The sequence below is a fragment of the Mesoplodon mirus genome, assembly GCF_964341445.2.
Source record: "Mesoplodon mirus genome assembly, chromosome: 7".
Lineage (NCBI taxonomy): Eukaryota > Metazoa > Chordata > Mammalia > Artiodactyla > Ziphiidae > Mesoplodon > Mesoplodon mirus.
In genome coordinates, this window is record NC_138983.1 from 83,071,182 (window position 1) to 83,091,021 (window position 19,840).

At 44.3% G+C, this 19,840-nt stretch overlaps 1 protein-coding gene and 1 long non-coding RNA gene across 2 annotated transcripts in view; one reads left to right on the forward strand and one right to left on the reverse strand.

Annotated features, from left to right (window-relative positions):
• The window catches only part of LOC309808703, an 83,337-nt gene that overhangs the window by 6,752 nt on the left and 56,745 nt on the right, over positions 1–19,840 (reverse strand). The window lies entirely within an intron of this gene.
• On the forward strand, positions 6,199–10,808 carry LOC309808012 (speedy protein E4-like; the record flags this gene model as incomplete). Its single annotated transcript, XM_082628026.1, has 6 exons — positions 6,199–6,307; positions 6,826–7,137; positions 7,943–8,001; positions 8,486–8,571; positions 10,088–10,256; positions 10,417–10,808. The coding sequence occupies 6 exons, from the start codon at positions 6,199–6,201 to the stop codon at positions 10,675–10,677; spliced, it is 996 nt and encodes a 331-aa protein (XP_082484152.1). The 3' UTR covers positions 10,678–10,808.

The window sequence follows — 19,840 nt, forward strand, 5'->3', positions numbered from 1 at the left end:
AACCTTATCTGGGTCTCCCAACTTCCACTCTTACTGAATCCCCACCCCATCCATTTATGCAGCAGCCAAAATCAATTGTTCCCCTTTCAGTGCAAACTGGATCAGGACACCTCTCATTCACTGCTTTCCCACTGCACTTGGCAAACATCTGAACTTCTTCAGACCCACGGTTTTATTTCCTTCTCACTCACTGTGTACTGTGTACTGTCCACACTGGCTTTGGGGTCTAGGAAGGAAATTTTGACACAGGCTACCACACAGATGACATGCGAAGACATTAAGCTAAGTGGATAAGTCAGATACAAATGGACAAATGTTACATGATTCCACTTCTGTGAGGTCCCCAGACGGGTCAAATTCAGAGAGACAGAAAGTGGAGTGGTGGGTGTCAGGGGCTGGGAGGGGGATGGGGAGTCAGTGTTTAATGGGGACAGAGTTTCACTTGGACAGGATGAAAACATTCTGGAGATGGATGGTCGGGATGGTTGCACAACAATGAGAATTCTTTTATTTTTCCTTAAGATTTTTGTTTTACTTATTTTCGGCTGCGTTGGGTCTTCGTTGCTGTGCGCAGGCTTTCTCTAGTCGCGGCGAGCGGGGGCTACTCTTCGGTGCAGTGTGCAGGCTTCTCATTGAGGTGGCTTCTCTTTGCGGCAGAGCATGGGCCCTAGGCGCATGGGCTCAGTAGTTGTGGCTCGCGGGCTGAGGAGTTATGGCTTGCAAGCTCAGTAGTTGTGGCGCATGGGCGTTAGGTGCTCCGCGGTATGTGGGATCTTCCCGGACCAGGGCTCGAACCTGTGTCCCCTGCATCGGCAGGCGGATTCTTGACCACTGTGCCACCAGGGAAACCCAAGAAAAAAAGCAAGACTCAGACCCAAAGGGGAGGAGTGGAAGTACGAGTTGGGAGGTTCAGAAGAAGCTTCCAGTGACACTGCATGACCCTGAGTTGGCTATTTTCTTCTCTGCATCTCGGCTACCATATACTTCCTACCCTCATAGAAAAATAACCTGTCTGGAATTGGAAATTTTTCCATTTAGTCTTTTTGTGCATGTGACATTTTTATTCAGAAAAATAATCTGTGTTGAACTGGAGTTTTTTCCATTTAGTATTTTGTACATGTGACATTTTTATTCAGGTAGTGAAATCTCTGGGTCAACAGTGATACCACATTCTCAAGATTTTGATAAGTAGACTAGAACTTCTTAACTGGAATCAAGGGGCAGGCTTTGGACAATCCATGGACTTTGTGACATCCAAAGGTGCCCTTTGTGTGTGTGTGTGTGTGTGTGTGTGTGTGTTTGTAGACACCCTTTGAAGGGTGCGTGAGCACCTGTAGTTTTCTATGATTTTAGCTTCTCCAAATGGCTCTTGGACTCAAAGGTGCCTGAGGGGAGCGGACGTGTACTCCCCCAGTACAGAATTCTGAACGCAGTGTCAGTAAACATTCAGCCAAAGAGCTTTGCCAAATGGCGTGTTTTAACGTAACTTTTTAATCCAGTGAGTCGATGTACCTGGGATCTTTTTTTACATACTTATCTCATTCTTTATTTATTTTTTTTGGGGGGGGGTACGCGGGCCTCTCACGGTTGTGGCCTCTCCCGTTGCGGAGCACAGGCTCTGGACGCGCAGACTCAGCGGCCATGGCTCATGGGCCCAGCCACTCCGCGGCATGTGGGATCTTCCTGAACCGGGGTACCAACCCGTGTCCCCTGCATCGGCAGGTGGACTCTCAACCACTGCACCACCACGGAAGCCATTATCTCACTCTTATAAGGCTGAAACGTTGCTGCTTCCCCTAAGTTTCCTTGTCCCTCTCCCCACTCTCCCACCAGGCCGTGGAAGAGGAATGGGAGGGAGGGGGAGAGTCCAGCAGGGAGAGGACAGTGCACCTGCTGGGAAGCGGTAAAGAGGGGTGCAGGGTGGGAGGGAGGGAGACACAAGAGGGAGGGGATATGGGAACAGGTGTATATGTATAACTGATTCGCTTTGTTATAAAGCAGAAACTAATACACCATTGTGAATCAATTGTACTCCAATAAACTTGTAAAAAAAATTAGAACTACCATATGACACAGCATTTTCACTCCTGGATATATATCGAAAAAAATAAAACCAAAAAACATTAATTTGAAAAGATATATGCACCCTAATGTTCATGGCAGCATTATTTACAATTGACAACATATGGAAGCAAGCTAAGTGTTTATTAAGAGATGAATGGGTAAGGAAGATGTGATATATATACATACAATGGAATACTACTTAGCTAAAAAAATTTTTTTTTGAATTGAAATTGTATCAAGTATCTTTTCCGACCACAATGCTATGAGACTAGACATCAATTACAGGAAAAGAGCTGTAAAAAAATACAAACACATGGAGGCTAAACAATACACTACTTAATAACGAAGTGATCACTGAAGAAATCAAAGAGGAAATTAAAAAATACCTAGAAACAAATGACAATGGAGACATGACGACCCAAAACCTAGGAGAGGCAGCAAAAGCAGTTCTAAGAGGGAAGTTTATAGCCATACAATCCCACCTTAAGAAACAGGAAACATCTCGAATAAACAACCTAATCTTGCACCTAAAGCAATTAGAGAAAGAAGAACAAAAACATCCCAAAGTTAGCAGAAGGAAAGAAATCATAAAGATCAGATCAGAAATAAATGAAAAAGAAATGAAGGAAACGATAGCAAAGATCAACCAAACTAAAAGCTGGTTCTTTGAGAAGATAAACAAAATTGATAAACCATTAGCCAGACTCATCAAGAAAAAAAGGGAGAAGACTCAAATCAATAGAATTAGAAATGAAAAAGGAGAAGTAACAACTGACACTGCAGAAATACAAAAGATCATGAGAGATTACTACAAGCAACTCTATGCCAATAAAATGGACAACCTGGAAGAAATGGACAAATTCTTAGAAATGCACAACCTGCCAAGACTGAATCAGGAAGAAATAGAAAATATGAACAGACCAATCACAAGCACTGAAATTGAAACTGTGATAAAAAATCTTCCAACAAACAAAAGCCCAGGACCAGATGGCTTCACAGGCGAATTCTATCAAGCATTTAGAGAAGAGCTAACACCTATCCTTCTCAAACTCTTCCAAAATATAGCAGAGGGAGGAACACTCCCAAACTCATTCTACGAGGCCACCATCACCTTGATACCAAAACCAGACAAGGATGTCACAAAGAAAGAAAACTACAGGCCAATATCACTGATGAACATAGATGCAAAAATCCTCAACAAAATACTAGCAAACAGAATCTAACAGCACATTAAAAGGATCTTACACCATGATCAAGTGGGGTTTATTCCAGGAATGCAAGGATTCTTCAATATACGCAAATCAATCAACGTGATACACCATATTAACAAATGGAAGGAGAAAAACCATATGATCATCTCAATAGATGCAGAGAAAGCTTTTGACAAAATTCAACACCCATTTATGATAAAAACCCTGCAGAAAGTAGGCATAGAGGGAACTTTCCTCAACATAATAAAGGCCATATATGACAAACCCACAGCCAGCATCGTCCTCAATGGTGAAAAGCTGAAACCATTTCCACTAACATCAGGAAAAAGACAAGGTTGCCCACTCTCACCACTCTTATTAAACATAGTTTTGGAAGTTTTAGCCACAGCAATCAGAGAACAAAAGGAAATAAAAGGAATCCAAATCGGAAACGAAGTAAAGCTGTCACTGTTTGCAGATGACATGATGCTATACGTAGAGAATCCTAAAGATGCTACTACTAGAGCTAATCAATGAATTTGGTAGAGGTGCAGGATACAAAATTAATGCACATAAATCTCTGGCATTCCTATATACTAATGATGAAAAATCTGAAAGTGAAATCAAGGAAACACTCCCATTTACCATTGCAACAAAAAGAATAAAATATCTAGGAATAAACCTACCTAAGGAGACAAAAGACCTGTATGCAGAAAATTATAAGACACTGATGAAAGAAATTAAAGATGATACAAATAGATGGAGAGATGTACCATGTTCTTGGATTGGAAGAATCAACATTGTGAAAATGACTCTACTACCCAAAGCAATCTACAGATTCAATGCAATCCCTATCAAACTACCACTGGCATTTTTCACAGAACTAGAACAAAAAATTTCACAATTTGTATGGAAACACAAAAGACCCCGAATAGCCAAAGCAATCTTGAGAACGAAAAATGGAGCTGGAGGAATCAGGCTCCCTGACTTCAGACTATACTACAAAGCTACAGTAATCAAGACAGTATGGTACTGGCACAAAAACAGAAAGATCAATGGAACAGGATAGAAAGCCCAGAGATAAGCCCACGCACATATGCTCACCTTATCTTTGATAAAGGAAGCAGGAATGTACAGTGGAGAAAGGACAGTCTCTTCAATAAGTGGTACTGGGAAAACTGGATAGGGACATGTAAAAGTATGAGATTCGATCACTCCCTAACACCATACACAAAAATAAGCTCAAAATGGATTAAAGACTTAAATGTAAGTCCAGAAACTATCAAACTCTTAGAGGAAAACATAGGCAGAACACTCTATGACATAAATCACAGCAAGATCCTTTTGGACCCACCTCCTAGAGAAAAGGAAATCAAAATGAAAATAAACAAATGCGACCTAATGAAACTTCAAAGCTTTTGCACAGCAAAGGAAACCATAAACAAGACCAAAAGACAACCCTCAGAATGGGAGAAAATATTTGCAAATGAAGCAACTGACAAAGGATTAATCTCCAAAATTTATAAGCAGCTCATGCAGCTCAATAACAAAAAAACAAACAACCCAATCCAAAAATGGGCAGAAGACCTAAATAGACATTTCTCCACAGAAGATATACAGACTGCCAACAAACACATGAAAGGATGCTCAACATCTTTACTCATTAGAGAAATACAAATCAAAACTACAATGAGATATCATCTCACACCAGTCAGAATGGCCATCATCAAGAAATCTAGAAACAATAAATGCTGGAGAGGGTGTGGAGAAAAGGGAACACTCTTGCACTGCTGGTGGGAATGTGAATTGGTACAGCCGCTATGGAGAACGGTATGGAGGTTCCTTAAAAAACTACAAATAGAACTACCATATGACCCAGCAATCCCACTACTGGGCATATACCCTGAGAAAACCATAATTCAGAAAGAGACATGTACCAAAATGTTCATAGCAGCCCTATTTACAATAGCCCGGAGATGGAAACAACCTAAGTGTCCATCATCGGATGAATGGATAAAGAAGATGTGGCACATATATACAATGGAATATTACTCAGCCATAAAAAGAAACGAAATTGAGCTATTTGTAATGAGGTGGATGGACCTAGAGCCTGTCATACAGAGTGAAGTAAGTCAGAAAGAGAAAGACAAATACTGTATGCTGACACATATATATGGAATTTAAGAAAAAAAAATGTCATGAAGAACATAGGGGTAAGACAGGAATAAAGACACAGACCTACTAGAGAATGGACTTGAGGATATGGGGAGGGGGAAGGGTAAGCTGTGACAAAGTGAAAGAGCGGCATGGACATATATACACTACCAAACGTAAGGTAGATAGCTAGTGGGAAGCAGCCGCATAGCACAGGGAGATCAGCTCGGTGCTTTGTGACTGCCTGGAGGGGTGGGATAGGGAGGGTGGGAGGGAGACGCAAAAGGGAGGGGATATGCAAACATATGTATATGTATAACTGATTAAATTTGTTATAAAGCAAAAAAAAATTAAAAATAAAGATGAAGAAAAAAAAAAAGAATAAAATTTTGCCATTTATGACAAAAAAAAAGAGGGGTCCGGATACCTTGAGGGGGGTTTTGGAGGATGGGCAGAGGTTGGGTCAGTGGCAGGAGATACCATTTACCCCTGATCTCTGGGACAAGTGCACGCATAGGTCTGACAGTTACTTGTGCTTTCCTTCAAACTGGTTTCCTTCAAACTCCGATGATGACATCAGAGGCTTCCGACCTTCCCCATTGGATGGACCAGACTCCTTGGTGCTTGGCAGCAGTAGTAGACAACAGAATCTCGCCAGAGCTTCTCTCCACTGACAGTTGCCCCGCAGCTTGGAGAAGGGACGACCACTTGTGTTTAGCCCAAGTCCAGAAGAAGAGTTGGGACAAAGCAGAGTCTAGGCTTCGAGGAAGGGAAGAGTCTGGGAGACATCATGGACAATCGTCAACCGACTTCCCAGGCTGAGGAGCTGAATTCCCAGTCCAGCTCTTCAGGGTACCCCCTGGAGTTGACTGTCTATGAAGAAAGCCCAGGACCGTCAGGTGAGGGAGCTGGCATGAGAAGGAATTTCAGAGATTTGACCAGTAAGGAGGAAAGGGTACAGAGGTCGGGAAGGAGCACCTGCATAAGGTGCCTATGAAAGAAAGGAGACATTCAGAAAGCCAGGGATTGAGGGAGGAGAGCACAGGAGCTGGGGACACGGAACACCTGGGGAGCAAGAAACAGGGTTAGGAGATGAGATCCAAGGATGAGAGAAGGGGAGAGAGGAAACAAGGGGAGGGTTCTTTTTTTTTATTCCTGGTGGGAGAAATTATCTACCATGAGAAAGAGTTTCGAGGACGGGAAGCTGGACAAATGACAAAAAGAGTCAGGGGAGGGATAGGTAGATGTGGACAGAGAAAGATGGAAAGATGACTTGGGGCAAGGTCAGCGGTCTGTGAGACTGGAAAGCACGGGGGTGCTTCGGGGGGGAGGCGGAGTCGGGGTGGGGTTGGGTGGTCACCAGTGGCTGAATTCCCAAGACGAGAGCGTCATACTGTAGTCTCTTCTCCTTCGTCAGCTCCCTGGGCTGGTTGCAGCCCCCCGCCTCAGCGCCCCGGCTGTAAGAGGAAGAGGTCAGTGGCGTTCAGAGCGGAGGTGGAGGGCAACACGGCCGCTGAGGCCCAGGACACCTGGGTCGTGGAGTTGCTGAGTGGGCTCAAGATGAAGCTGAAGCGACAGCGGGTGTCTTCAGTGCTGCCTGAGCACCACGAGGCCGACACCTGGGTCGTGGAGTCGCTGAGTGGGTTCAAGATGAAGCTGAAGCGACAGCGGGTGTCTTCAGTGCTGCCTGAGCACCACGAGGCCGACACCTGGGTCGTGGAGTCGCTGAGTGGGTTCAAGATGAAGCTGAAGCGACAGCGGGTGTCTTCAGTGCTGCCTGAGCACCACGAGGCCGACACCTGGGTCGTGGAGTCGTTCAGTGGGCTCAAGATGAAGCTGAAGCGACAGCGGGTGTCTTCAGTGCTGCCTGAGCACCACAAGGTCTTCAAGTGGATGCTTGGTAAGGACCCACCGCCCTGCCCAGCAACCTCCAATCCTATACTTGAAAAACAAACAAACCAGAACTTCCCATGACTACACTTTCCCAGTGGAAAAGAATTCCCTGCTACTTGGTGCGCTCTCCGTCCCTGGCGGACTGTCTACGGATAAAGGATACGGGGGACACATAAAAGATACAGGATGAGGTTAGACTTAGAAATGATACAAGACTAGGTTAGATTTAGAAATGATACAGGATTAGGTTCGCTTGGTTTCAACTGTACCCGAGACTCTAGCTCTTACTGGCCTTTTGAATCTTACTGGCATGTTCGGGGTGGGGGGAGGAGGGGCTGACAAGCCATCTTCACCCCCTGACATGACTGTCAATTGAGACATTGGCTGAGAGTATCTTGATGCCCTCTGCAGGTACGTGAATGCATGATGAAGGGGCATCACTCCCTGTCACTCGGCCCCCCCAGAAGGGGAGTCACCCCCTTTCCTCCCACAGTGAATGGTCTTCCCTCCCCTCTTTCCGTCAGCTTCACCCTGGGCCACATCTTGGCATTTCCCCAGGGGGGCGCGGTTCACCCTCTTGGCTCTGGAATGCTCCCACGACAGCCCTGTTCCCACTGGCAACATCTGCCCTTTTTTCACAGAGGATCCCGTCGTTAAGAAATTCCTCGCCTGGGACAAAAACCTGGAAGTATCTGACAAGGTAAGTCACCCACTGAGATGGATTCCTGCTCCAGCGCCTGTTCTAGGTGGGCGCGCTGGGTGCTTTCTACACCCACGTTTCCACTCCCCTCCTAACCTCATGCCTTGTCAACACTTCCCTCCAGGGGCCTCGAGGTCCCCTCTGGGATCTGAGCCCCAGGAGTGCCCCTTTGGTGGTTGCTGCCTAAGTCCCCTCTCCTCTCAGCTCCTGGGGACTCGCCTTGGCTCCGGTTCATCGAACACCGTCCTGTGCCCGCGGCCCTAAGTCCACGCCCTCAATCCCAAAGCCTCCCATCCTTGGAGCGCCGCCAACTCTGACCTTCTGTCCTCTCCCCTTCCCCAAACAATCAGGCTCACCCCACACGGGGGTCTCTCCTCCAAGTGGCACCACCCATTCCTCGTCCCCTGCTCCCTTCTCCCTCCCACTCTTTCTCCTCTTCCAGGATGTGACCTCTCTCCTACGTTTTTTCCCCTCTTTCCATCAGTATCTCCTGTCGATGGTGATAGCGTATGTCAGCCGGGCCGGGCTCCTCTCCTGGCAATTCCAGAGAATCCATTTCTTCATAGCTCTGTGAGTACCTTGCTCCATCCCCGCCATCAATATTCAACACCCTGGGAGGGCAGAGGGAGAGACGTGGGGCTCTGACCTTTCATCTATTTTTTTAAACCCCTTTGTACTGACTCTAGGTGTGAAAATGACAGGATTACGGTACCGTGGTTTCTTTTTCAAACCATGTTCTGTTTTTTATAGCATTCATTGTCAAAACAAACTACCCTAATGTCAATTAAAACACTGAAAGAAACAAAGCAAAACGCAAAACTTTCCTAAGAGGAGAGGAAGAAAGAACTGACACCATCCTGCCCCCGAGTAACAGACTTGAGACGTTTCCGGTTCGAATTCTCCGGTCTCGGGTCTTCCGACATCAGCACCAAGTGTGATTATCTTCCGTTTCTGCATTCCCACGACAAATGCCACAATCGGGGCCCGTATCACATAGCACGGATTTGGTGTCAAATGCTCCCCACTGATGTTTCTTCCAAGTCTCCCAAGCCAGTTGGCTCTATTTGCCTGAACATCCTTCCAAAACACAGGTCTGACCGCTTCACACAATTGCATTGGCTAATGACATGCCAAATCAAGGCCAGAGTTCTGCGTTGGGATTTAACTCTCTCTGCAATCTCCAGCACACCGTCCTGATACTTTATTCCTGTGTTTCACTGCTCCTTCCAAATACCCTGCCCTCTAAGTTTCTATTGAGCTTTCTATCCAGGTATCTTTGCCATACATTTATCTGAAGAAAACGACCTTATCCTTAAAGTGGGTTCAAACACCAAAACCTTCACGATGCCCGATCTCCCTAACTTCTGCATCCCAGAGGCACTTTAGTTCAAATTGTATTATAATGTGATGCTTTGCATTATAGTCATTTCTTATCTCCCCCCTTCCCCTTCCCCGGTCCCACTAGACTAGACACCATGTGGAAGGCAGGTCTCGTCAAAATGTCAATGCATTCCCAAAACACTCAGCACAATTCTTTTCATTGGGCAAATGTTTGTTACTGTGAGACTTCTAGGTAATCAGTATTGCATTTGGCCATGAGATAAAATGTTCATTCATTCATTCATTCATTCATCTAACAAACCTTATAAAGTACACCCTACATGCTGGGGAATATGAGGTGGTGGGAACAGAGATTCACAAAAGGCTGTTGAATTCATGCATCAATATGAACCAAGCCCTAAATGTGTCATTTGCTAGGAGAGGGATGAATGCAGAAACAGATCAGATCAGCTCCTGCCCTCAGGAACTGTACATGTACCTACAACATAGGAAGAGAGGTGTGTGCACATAAAACAAGTTGAAGGGAACGGGGGTTTGGATCGTGTCCTCATCATCAAGGTGTGAGAGGCACCCTTCCGAAGGTCCTGCCTGGCAGTGGCTCCTTGATGACTGGGCGGCTCCCGGTGACGCTGGGCAGGGCTGGGTGGGTCGTGTGAGGATGCTCAGCCTGCCTCTTTTCTGGGAAGCTGATCTCAAGTGGAGGCCCTTCCTGTCCTGATGACAGCGACCTGATGTCTTTCCCCAGCTATGTGGCCAGCGACATGGAAGAGAACAACCAGGCCCCCAAGCAGGCCATCGTTTCGTTCCTCTATGGAAAGAACAGCTCGCAGCATGCCTTGTTCCACAAACTGCGTTCCCAGTTCATCCGTTCCATGGGCTGGAAGACATGGGTCACTCGGGAAGAGTGCGAGCAGGTGGGTGGGCTGTGGCGGTCTCGGGGAGGGGGAGGGACGGAGAGGAGGTGGGGATCATGGGGGACTCGGTTTGGGACTTGGGGACAGACGAGAAAGAACCGGAGGCGGGGCAACGGGAGGCAGCGGCATCCTCATTGCCAGGGGCTGTTTGTCTTTCCAGATCCAGGCTTTTGATCCAGAGCTCTGGGTGTGGGGAAGAGATCGCGCCCTCTTGCCCCAGAGGCCCCAGGACCACGCAGGCCTGAGGTCATCGGCCTGCGCAAAGGTAGGTCTGCGTGCGCAAAGGTGCGGGTGGAATGACGTGTTGTCTACTGAGGAAATCGGAGGAATCCCACTGCTGGACCCACATCACCTCTCACACTGTGAAGGGGGCCAGCCAGGCACACAGCCACGTGCCGACTCTGCGCCAGCCACGGACTGACAGCCACACACAGACACCAGCACCGCGAGGCCCGTGGGCACCAGACCTCGGGGAAACCAGTTTGTCCCAGACGCATGGGTCTCACTGAAGTTATTTCACCCAAAGCAATTGGGTCCAAATAACAGCTTTGACGAGGTGGTGATTCTTTTCCATATACCGCGTTTCCAGTTTCTCTTTTTCATTCATTTTTGGCCTTACATCCCTCAGGGTTATGGGTTCTAGCATTTATCTACAACAAAGTAAATGTCTACAAACAGGATATTAGATAGAACAGCCCACACGTTCAATAAGAAAAGATGAATTATGACTAGCTTTATATTCCTCCAAATTTACTTTCAAATTGCCTATGGCCAGATCACCTGTGACTCTTTATTCCCCCTGACTCACCACTTCTGGACCAATGATTCCTCTAGTACAATTCACCTTTTCCCCCTCACGTTTATGGTCAAGGGGGTTTATCACAACGACTGAAGGTTAAGGAATGCCATCTTCAGCATGGCTTATTACAATTGACACATTAGAGTTCTAGATGTGGGCAGAGGATTGAGCAAACATTTGGTTTAAATCTTGCAAACTAGCTGCCTTCGTCCATTCAACCTGCCCTACTACAGACCGCGTTGCTTAGAAACAACACAGCACGGTCTCTTTTACAAGGGCAATAATCTCATTCATGAGGGCTCTACCCCATGACCTAATAACCTCCCAAAGACCCCACCTCCTAATACCAGCACCTTAGGGGTTAAGATTTTAAGATTTCAACATAAGAATTTTGGGGGACACAAACATTCAGCACATAACACTAACCAAGTTTAGGGCTGAGTATTATTTAAACATTAGGACCCAGGGACTTCCCTGTTGGCACAGTGGTTAAGAAACCGCCTGCCAATGCAGGGCACACAGGTTTGAGCGCTGGTCCGGGAAGACCCCACATGCCGCGGAGCAACTAAGCCCGTGCGCCACAACTACTGCGCCTGCGCTCTAGAGCCCGCGAGCCACAACTACTGAGCCTGCGTTCTAGAGCCCGCAAGCCGCAACTACTCAGCCTGTGCGCCTAGAGCCCGTGCTCCGCAACAAGAGAAGCCGTCAGGAGAAGCAACGGAGAGTAGTCCTCGCTCACCACACACAGCAACAGAGAGAAAGCCCACACACAGCAACAGAGACCCAATGCAGCCAAAAATAAAAGAAAGAAAATAAGTAAATAAATGAAAACTTAATAATAACATAGACATTAGGATGCAGGGTTAGGGTTAGGGATCCGGCCTCAGGTCTCCTGGTCCACGATGTTGACTTGTCAGTGATGTCTGTAGTGTGCTTCCAAGTTCAGAATTTAAGTGGTGCCAAAGGACCAAGGTGAGTTAAGACTAAAGCAGCCTTCTCCAAATGCCAGCTCCCTGAGCAGAATCACCTGGAGTCTGGGCTATAAAGCAGATTACTGGGCCTGACCTTGGGTGCATTCAGTAGTTTTTGGAGTCAGGGTCACCAAAGTCCAAGAATCGCACTTGAAAACAATGAATGGTTCAGGACTGGGGTTCAGAATGGAGAATTTGAGATAAAACTCCAATCATAAATGAGTCTCAATTCTGGTTAGAATTGACTAAGAATGTGAAAACCTTTATATCTGGACAGTTGCCACTTTGAAATCTGACATCCTTGCTCCTTCTCTTACTTCCAGATCACAGAGCCCAGGAGAGATGAGGATGTTCAACAAGAGGTCAATCCAGACACTGACGACAGCCGTGAAGAAGGAAGGGAGAAGCCTCTTGTGCAGATCATCGAGAAGAAGCCAGCATCTTCTAGAATGAGCGGAGGCCAGTTTTCGTGTTATACTCCTAGGAGCGGGGTGTGCTTCTAGGAGTCTGTGGCAGGACAATAAGAAAACAGGGTTTATTCAGATTCCACCCTTTTGGAAGGCACCACCTCAATTTTCAGATCATTTCATTTCCATCTCCCCTGAGACGAACATTGGAGGTCCCATTTTTTATACACTTGTTTGCCCCAGTCTAGAAGCATTTGAAGGTGGAGTGTAGCGGCTCAGAATAGGAGGGAATAACATTAAAATATATAATTAGGAAAAAATATATATATATATATATATAATTACAGCCACAGGGTCATGACTCATGACTTAAGTTTCACTGGCTTATTTTGAAAATGTCACCTATAAAATTATTGTATTTTTATATTTTATATTTATATATTTATTTTAAATAGTTTTGAAATAGTCTTCATTTTGAAACATCTTATTACTACAAACTTTTGTGATGAGAACTGTAGCTGTTGTATATTTACACATATATACAGTTTTACTCACATTTTCAAGAGAGATTGTTGATTTTATCTATTACATCATATTTCCATTCTACTTATAGCATAGTGGGTATTTCCTCCCAATTCTTGTAAGCATAAATTTTGTATTTTTTTAGTTCTCATTATTGAATTGTGGGAATTCAGTCCTAATTTTTTAACTTGCCTCAGCATGTTTGTATGTTATTTTAGATTGTTCAAGAGTACCGTGCGATGCAGCTTTTGGGGAACTACAATAAAGACGAAAGTCTTCTCACAGTCAGGATGTGTGTGGTCATTACCAGTCGGCTTCGCCTCTTTGCTGTCCAACGAGGTGTTGCTTAATGGCGTTGTGATTATCCAACCACATTTCTTAACTCTGAAAAATAGTCCTCAATTATTTTTCATGTAGAGAAAACTACAGAAGATGAGGCAGGTCTTGCATCATTCAGGACTCCAATACTGAGAGACAACTCTTGGGTAAAAGGAAAGATAGCTTTACTGAGGAAGCCGGCAGTCCAGAAGAGAGGTGGACTCGTGTCCCGAAGAACCAACTCTCCCCTCCTGAAGTTTTGCTTGAGGACTATACAGGGAAAAGAGAAAGGGGCTACATGTTGAAGAGAGGGTTACAGGGTGCGTGATCAGCTCACGGTCATTCTTCTGATTGGTCAGTGGTGAGGTAACGGGGACTCAACATCATCAGCCTTCTGGTTCCAACTGGTCTGGGGTCTACGTGCTTGTGGGCAACATGCAGTTAACTTCTTCCACCTGCTGGGGGTTTCAGTCTCTGCCAAACAGCTCCAAGGATGTGGCTCAGAATATTACCCAATAGCCCTTGAGGAGGAACTAAAGGTCCTTGACTTTGTTTAACAGCCAAGAGACGATTATTTTGTCTTGGCTGTTTTTTCGGCCTCGCCACGCAACTTGCAGGATCTTAGTTCCCTGATCAGGGATCGAAAACAGGCCTCTAGCAGTGGAAGCGCAGAATCCTAACCGCTGAAGTGCCAGGGAGTTCCTGACAGTAGACTTTAAAAAAAAAAAAACAAAAACAGACCAAAAGGAACACAGTTTTAAGGAAGCTTAACTTTCTCAGAAATGCAGAAATTTTGTTGTGCATTTATTTTCTTTCTTTTTTTCCCCCAATACATTTATTTATATATTTATTTATTTTTGTCTGCGTTGGGTCTTCCTTGTTGCACGTGGGCTTTCTCTAGTTGCAGTGGAGAGGGGGCGACTCTTCATTGCGGTGCGTCGGCGTCTCCATGCGGTGGCTTCTCTTGTTCCGGAGCATGGGATCTAGGCACGTCGATTCCAGTAGTTGTGGCTCACGGGCTCTAGAGGTTTTTTATGTTTTGCAAGTATTCATCAAATGTTTATTGCTTGAATGAATGACAAATAATTTCTTCCAACAATCTTCAAACTGCTTAACACTATGACAATATTTAGCGTTTCAAATTTCACGTGACCTTAGTCTTTCCGTGCTCTAGTTTCTAAAAGCACGTGGGATCTTCCCGGACCAGGGCTTGAACCAGTGTGCCCTGCACTGGCGGGCGGATTCTTCACCAAGGAGCCACCAGGGAAGTCCCTGTGCATTTATTTTCAAAAAAATAATAAGGCCGGATGAATTCAGAACTAGGTGCAGAAACCTCTTCCAGTGAGATACAGAATCTCTGCTGTTTAGGCAGATTTAGAGAACAACTTTTCCAACCACTTATTAAAGAGACCAATACTCCATGAAAAAAATTTATCATTTGTACAGAGAGAAAACCAAACTCCAGCTTTGCATCAATATAATATTTGCTACTAAGAGAACCATAAGCTCTTTTTTGAAAATCTCTGGAATAAACATCAAAACTGAGCTGCCTTCGGCTCAGACAAATAAAATTCCCTTTCTACCCGTCTCCTACAACTTTCTATACCCATTCAGGTTGTGTCCTTCACTATCCTCTTTCTGGTGCTGGAACAATCAGTCATTTTACTTTAGGACCAAACGATTTTTGTTCCTGTTAATAAACAAAACTACATCGCATTATCTTGCATACAAAGTTGTACCTCTCGGTTGCTGGAACCAAGCAGGACCATGCAGGGCCCTTCCATGTCCCCTGCCTCTTGTCTGTAAAATAGCTGCAGTCTCCCAGGCCTCCCCTGAGTCACCAAAGAACAGGTTCAAGCAGTTACTGATTAGGACAACAGCAGTCACAGAATCTTTAGTTCCTCCCGAAGGACATAAGTAACAGTGTCAGACACACACTCCTAACTTGTTTTGCAGATACTAAAACCACTACAAGAGGAGAAAGCTAACTGTATGATGACCAGACTGGAGCTATGACACAAGCTGCTCCATCTTGAGCAGACCTGAACCAATGGCTTACACAATTCCAGGAACTGGCCTCAAGGAAATGGGAACAAACCAACACTGGAATTGAAGATTAACTGTGCCTGAAACAATCAACATGACACTGACCACACCGCTGCATGACCAATTTCAAGAGGATGGTCAGAGCTGACTGTGCTACTCTGCACGGAGCCCCCACCGGCACAGCCCAGAGACTTCCCGTCTTTTCCCTATCAACCCCTTTTCCCTCTCATTGGCAACTGGGAGATGGTATTGGGGACACTAGCCCACCATCTTCCCAGGTTGCCAGCTTCCTGAATAAAGCATCTTTCTTCTTCCACCAACCCTTGTCTCTGGAACACTGACTTCTGAGCGATGAGCAGCTGAACCTGAGTTCTGTTCCAGCCGATAACATCACTATGGGTCAAGCCTCATTCATAGTATATTAATACTAACTTTGAACCAAAGTTACTTCCATTTCACAAAGAAAACTAGGAGTGAATGATTGACAACTGCCCATCACACATCAGCATTTCAGGCTAGCACAGCTCATGAACACACATAACACAACTTTACACAGCCACAAACATCCCTTACACAACTTATTCAAGTGGCAGAGACAAACACATTCATTAACACACCCACAGACAGAGCCTCTAGGTAACAAGTAAACATATGCAGCAAGAGCATATAACTTGAGATTATGCTTAGTAATCAATGCCTCAGGTTTCTGTCTTGCTTACAAATGACCTCGGTATCCAATGATTATCCAGTAAGTAACACAATTTAGTATCAGTTCAAGGGTTTACGTAAACTGAAGATCTGGGAATTTATCGACAAGCTAACACAGTAGAAAACATAGTTACTGTTGAAAGAAAGTCTGTCAGAATAAAAACTAAATGTGGTTAAACACAAACTTACAGTTTTCATAACCTTAAACATTAAGTAGAAGTAATATGAGCTTAGTTGATGGGCACACCTATATAAATTTAGGAAGAACACACCCAAGTAGAATTGTTTTAAATGTATGCCTAATACTGATAAATAAGATACGAATAACTTTTTATTAAACCAAAAATATTAAACTAGCTTCATGTGTCAAAGATTTACCTAAATTATGTAAACTTGAAGTCTTTAAATTTCTGAGTTGATTTTTTTTTTTTTTTTGGCTGCACCGAGGGGCTTGCTGGATCTTAGGTTCCTGACCAGGGACTGAACCTGGACCCTGGCAGTGAAAGCACCGAGTCCTAACCACTGGACCGCTGGGGAATTCCCTGACTTGATTTCAATAAGAATATTTTTCTAGCACATTTAAAGTATTAGAAGTTCTAATTCCTTTCTCTCTGAGAATTTTAGGGATATATAATTTTTATAAGCACATTTGTATCTTTGTAAGCCAATCAGGACAGAAACCCTTTAATTTAACAGACTCTACAATCTACTTTAATAGATCCAGAAGTAGGAAAACATTACATACTCGCACTGTCAGAGGTAAAGACCTCTTTGAATTACAGACACACAGACATACAGAGAAATGGAACTTTTACCTGCAGTTTTAAGTCTTAGACTTGGGTCAGGAATAAACACTCACCAGTCTAGATATTAAAGAGCCGTTCTCATCCCATTGGGCAAGAGATTCTTCATTGATTTGAGCTTGTCAAAGTAGACAAATAGACAAACAGAAAAGACTAAGAAAAGACTAACAAACTAGATCCTCTGTTACCTCTCACCTAACTGAGATTAGTTCTGTAGAAACTTCATCCCTTTAGAGACCATCAAGTCTTCAAACGACAGAGCCAAACTCAGAATCACTGCTGCCACAAATGGGGAACCACTTCGCTGGAATCTGAAAACAAAGGAGAAACACAAAAGTAATAGAAGGGGAAACTAAAGAAACAGAAAGTGAGCCAAGTTCAAAGGCTGCTTGGGTTCACCCCTGGGAGAGGAGACAAGATGTACCTGGGCTTCACTGGCTCATGAAATACACCACTTGTTGCTGGGCTTTTACAGCTTTATTTACGTAGAACTGATATACAAAATCTAGCCCATGTTTAATGTATATAACTTGATGAGTTTGGACATATGCACACACCTGTGATACCATCACCACCATCACGGTAATATACTCATCACTTCCAAAAGGTTCCTTCTATCCCTCTGTGTGTGTGTATGTGCGTTAGAAAGACGTAACACAGCACCAGGTACATGAAAAGGTGCTCAACGTCACTAATCATCTGGGAAATGCAAATCAAAATCATCATGAGATACTACCTCACATCTGTTAGAATGCCTACAATTTTTTATTTTTTTTTAAAGATGAGAGTTGTCAAGGTGGTAGAGAAATCGTAACCCTTGCATATTGTACGCAGGAATGTAACATTGTGCAGGCACTGTGGAAAACAGTATGGAGTTTTCTCAAAATCTTTTAAATAAAAATTCCATATGATCCAGCAATCCCACTTCTGGGTACACAGGCCCAGCTCAGAGACACTGCAGCTTCAGTTCCAGAACACTGCAATGAAGCCAATACCGCCATAAAGCGAGTCACATGAAATTTCTGGTGTACCCGTGCATGAAAAGCTTCTGTTTACACTATACTGTAGTCTGTTAAGTGTGCGACAGCCTTGTGTCTAAACAAACAATGTACATACCTTTATTGAAATATACTCTGGGGAAGAGAAATATAGATCAATGGAACAGGATAGAAAGCCCAGAGATAAGCCCACGCACATATGCTCACCTTAGCTTTGATGAAGGAGGCAAGAATATACAATGGAGAAAAGACAGCCTCTTCAATAAGTGGCGCTGGGAAAACTGGACAGCTACCTGTAAAAGAATGAAATGAGAACACTACCTAACACCATAACACAAAAATAAACTCAAAATGGATTGAAGACCTAAAGGTAAGGCCAGACACTGTCTAACTCACAGAGGAAAACACAGGCAGAACACTCTATGACATAAATCACAGCAAGATCCTTTTGGACCCACCTCCTAGAGAAAAGGAAATCAAAATGAAAATAAACAAATGCGACCTAATGAAACTTCAAAGCTTTTGCACAGCAAAGGAAACCATAAACAAGACCAAAAGACAACCCTCAGAATGGGAGAAAATATTTGCAAATGAAGCAACTGACAAAGGATTAATCTCCAAAATTTATAAGCAGCTCATGCAGCTCAATAACAAAAAAACAAACAACCCAATCCAAAAATGGGCAGAAGACCTAAATAGACATTTCTCCACAGAAGATATACAGACTGCCAACAAACACATGAAAGGATGCTCAACATCTTTACTCATTAGAGAAATACAAATCAAAACTACAATGAGATATCATCTCACACCAGTCAGAATGGCCATCATCAAGAAATCTAGAAACAATAAATGCTGGAGAGGGTGTGGAGAAAAGGGAACACTCTTGCACTGCTGGTGGGAATGTGAATTGGTACAGCCACTATGGAGAACGGTATGGAGGTTCCTTAAAAAACTACAAATAGAACTACCATATGACCCAGCAATCCCACTACTGGGCATATACCCTGAGAAAACCATAATTCAGAAAGAGACATGTACCAAAATGTTCATAGCAGCCCTATTTACAATAGCCCGGAGATGGAAACAACCTAAGTGTCCATCATCGGATGAATGGGTAAAGAAGATGTGGCACATATATACAATGGAATATTACTCAGCCATAAAAAGAAACGAAATTGAGCTATTTGTAATGAGGTGGATGGACCTAGAGCCTGTCATACAGAGTGAAGTAAGTCAGAAAGAGAAAGACAAATACTGTATGCTGACACATATATATGGAATTTAAGAAAAAAAAATGTCATGAAGAACATAGGGGTAAGACAGGAATAAAGACACAGACCTACTAGAGAATGGACTTGAGGATATGGGGAGGGGGAAGGGTAAGCTGTGACAAAGTGAAAGAGCGGCATGGACATATATACACTACCAAACGTAAGGTAGATAGCTAGTGGGAAGCAGCCGCATAGCACAGGGAGATCAGCTCGGTGCTTTGTGACTGCCTGGAGGGGTGGGATAGGGAGGGTGGGAGGGAGACGCAAAAGGGAGGGGATATGCAAACATATGTATATGTATAACTGATTAAATTTGTTATAAAGCAAAAAAAAATTAAAAATAAAGATGAAGAAAAAAAAAAAGAATAAAATTTTGCCATTTATGACAAAAAAAAAGAGGGGTCCGGATACCTTGAGGGGGGTTTTGGAGGATGGGCAGAGGTTGGGTCAGTGGCAGGAGATACCATTTACCCCTGATCTCTGGGACAAGTGCACGCATAGGTCTGACAGTTACTTGTGCTTTCCTTCAAACTGGTTTCCTTCAAACTCCGATGATGACATCAGAGGCTTCCGACCTTCCCCATTGGATGGACCAGACTCCTTGGTGCTTGGCAGCAGTAGTAGACAACAGAATCTCGCCAGAGCTTCTCTCCACTGACAGTTGCCCCGCAGCTTGGAGAAGGGACGACCACTTGTGTTTAGCCCAAGTCCAGAAGAAGAGTTGGGACAAAGCAGAGT